This window comes from Penaeus vannamei, chromosome 36, assembly GCF_042767895.1.
Source record: "Penaeus vannamei isolate JL-2024 chromosome 36, ASM4276789v1, whole genome shotgun sequence".
Taxonomy (NCBI): Eukaryota; Metazoa; Arthropoda; class Malacostraca; order Decapoda; family Penaeidae; genus Penaeus; species Penaeus vannamei.
In genome coordinates this window covers 10,537,100-10,540,233 of record NC_091584.1, presented here as the reverse complement: position 1 = coordinate 10,540,233, position 3,134 = coordinate 10,537,100, and the positions used below count along the sequence as shown (strand labels likewise).

Sequence of the window (3,134 nt, the reverse complement as noted above, 5' to 3'; positions counted from 1 at the left end):
CAAAACGAGGAGACTCGTTATGCGCGTTATTTCTCAGTCTGATTTAGATGCTGTCAATTCACGCCCTCGCCAGGGAGGTCAGCTGATTCTTCGACCGTTGAATAAAGACCCGTTACATTTTTTACAATAAGCACGCTTCTGCTGTCACCATAGTAGTTTTGAGCTGTTCTGCCCTCTCTCCGCAACAGTACTTCTCTCTCTGCTGGAGGAAAACGATTAAGATCCAGAACGAACAGTTCTGCTGGATGCTGCCCAACAGCAGAGACAGAGCGCCGTCGCAGTTCAACTGCCAGAATTCCCACCACGTTCCTGCGCAGTCGTGGAGATACGATCCCGTGAGTCTGCTCTCTCTCTCTCTCTTTCTCCCTCCCTCTCCTCCCATTCCCTTCCGTACACGAATGGTCCGGCATTATGACTCTGGCTGAGTACCACTGCTCCCTCGAACACAAACAATTTAGGTTCCAGGGACATGCATCTAAATGCATTAAGATAAATATTATAATATAAATGAGGCTTCTATATTGTAAAAAAATGTGCTTTCACTTTATCTATTAATAAAGAGAACCTCAAGAGGAAGACAGAAAATAATCAAAGGAAACCGGTCGCTTCGACAGGAAGGCGTCCCTCAAGTTCATAAGGAAACGCAAAATGACCGTCAAAAGCGCTGGGCGATGTTTATCTTTAGTTCTCCAACTATCTGCTTTCCCACCTCTGCCGCCTTTCATTTTTCTGATTACTCTCTTCCCTCTCCTGTATTATTACCTCTGGCTATCCTCGCGCTGTGTTGTATACAACCCAACCCTTCTGGATGTATTAAGTAAAATCTGAAAACATCAAAACATGCAACAACTCACACGCTCACACACATCCGTAGTAACGCATGCGCTTGTGGTGGTTGCAGGACACGCAGCAGATCCAGAGCGAGCTGCACGGCTGGTGCGTGGAGGCGAGCCCCAAGGCGCGCACCGTCCACATGGCCAACTGCGACGCGTCCAACCCCGACCAGAAGTGGGAGTGGAAGTTCACCAACACCAAGCTCATCCACGACACGTTCCCGCCGTTCTCGGGTCGGGACACCCTCTAGGGAAAGAGGGAGTAGGCGGGAGGGTTGGGCGCGGAAGGCAGAGGACGGGAGGGAAGAAATGAGTCAAAGCCTTACACCTTTCCAGATATTTTTGAACAGCGACTGAAAATCGGCGTTGGATTTTTAAGGCCTTCAATGGCTCTGTAAATATACTTTGCTATCTGTTATGATAATTGTAGATCATGGACCTTGTCCGTGCCGATAAAAAAAAAAAATATGGATAAAAGTCACTGTGTGAAGCAGCTGCGGCGTGTCTGGTAGTCACTGAGGGAGAGAAAGGTCGTGTAAATAGATTATTTATTTTGATTTGATTCCAGCGTTTGGCGCGGACGGTGGTGCGAGTGCGTGCTGGCTGGAGCGTCAAGGCCGAGCCCGACTCACGTTTTCAGGGAAGGAAACTTACATGGATACAGATCCACCCATATACCTGCATTGATGCATTCATAGATGCAGTTTGCAGGCATCGATATAGATCTACATATGTCCACACATCCATGCTTACATACTCATATAAAAGATATATGATTTCTCTCTCTCTCTCTCTCTCACACACACAGACACACACACAGATAAGCTCTATTCGAATGGCCCTCCATCCGAACAGCCGGCATCCGAGCACGACCGTTCGGAAGGAACGGCTTCGAAGGCTGGCCGCTGTTAGTGACTGAACAAAAGCCTTAGCGAGAATGTCATGGGACCTTTTTTTGTCTCTCGATTGTTAATTTCGTGTGCTTGTGATCCCGGAAATATTTGTTTTCGTGATTTCTGAATGTTTATTGCGCTGCTAGTCTTATGTTTCTCTTAAAAATCGAGATCGCGGCCCCGACGAAGAAGGTTGAAGAAAGAGTAAAAAGAAGAATGGTTATATTTTCTTTTGGCGCTGAGTTGTTTAAAAGTTATTATCATGTGAGTTTAGGTGTGGGCGATTTCACGCATAATGGTTTATAAAGGATACATTTGGAACATATCAACTGCGATAATTTCTTACGGGATTATAAAAAAAATATATATATTGGAACCGATATACAACCTGTAATTAAACCGTTTGAATGCAGAGGTACTGATATATATATATATATATATATATATATATATATATATATATATATATATATATATATATATATATATATATATGTATGTATATGTATATGTATATGTATATGTATATATAGAGATAGATATATACATATATATACAAATACATATATAAATAAATATGTATACTTATATACATATATACATATATATATATATATATATATATATATATATATATATACATATATACATACATATATACATATACATACACATACACATACATATACATATTTAACACACACACACACACACACACGGAATGCATGTATGTATGCGCGCGCGAACATGGTTGTTACGAATTGCAATTTACTGTACAAATACATTATCTTTTTAGAGAACATCAGAGAGAATAACTGCGAATGACTTTCTTCTTTCTGGAATATTTGTCGATGTATATTTCTGCAACCGAGTGTGCCTTTGAAGATATCGTTTGTAATAAAAGTTAAAGAACAAGTACGTGTTGCTTTCCATTGCCTTTGACGAATATTTACAAAGTGACCGCACACTGACACGCAGCAAGTGTCCCCCCCCCCCCCAAGAGCCCGGGCACAGTGCCACCGGCGGGCATTTGCCGAGGCTCTATAGAGGATGAGGAAGCGAGGGCGAGGAAGGGGATAGAGTACAGGGTAGTTGTTGAACAAATGATAATAAGAGAGAGATATGAACATAATTAAAGCGAAAGTGATGAGGGTTGCAAAGGGAAGGCGTCAGGGAGAAAATCGCAGTAGAGAAGCATGTGATGGAATACTTAGCATATTTCAAACTGCGAGGCGAATTGGTAAACATATACATATACATATATATATATATATATATATATATATATATATATATATATATATATATATATATATATGCATACATACATGTTTGCATATATATATATATATATATATATATATATATATATATATATATATATATATATATATATATATATATAAAT

The 3,134-nt window shown here is 40.3% G+C and overlaps 1 protein-coding gene across 1 annotated transcript in view; it reads left to right on the top strand.

Annotated features, from left to right (window-relative positions):
• Nucleotides 1-2,642, top strand: part of LOC113801114 (N-acetylgalactosaminyltransferase 6) — a 34,028-nt gene extending 31,386 nt beyond the window's left edge. Inside the window, exons 11-12 of the mRNA XM_070114647.1 lie at nt 189-335; nt 902-2,642. Of these exons, the coding sequence (XP_069970748.1) occupies nt 189-335; nt 902-1,084 (330 nt within the window). The 3' untranslated portion in view covers nt 1,085-2,642. The remainder of the gene's footprint in view (nt 1-188; nt 336-901) is intronic.
• The last annotated feature ends 492 nt before the right edge of the window (nt 2,643-3,134 follow it).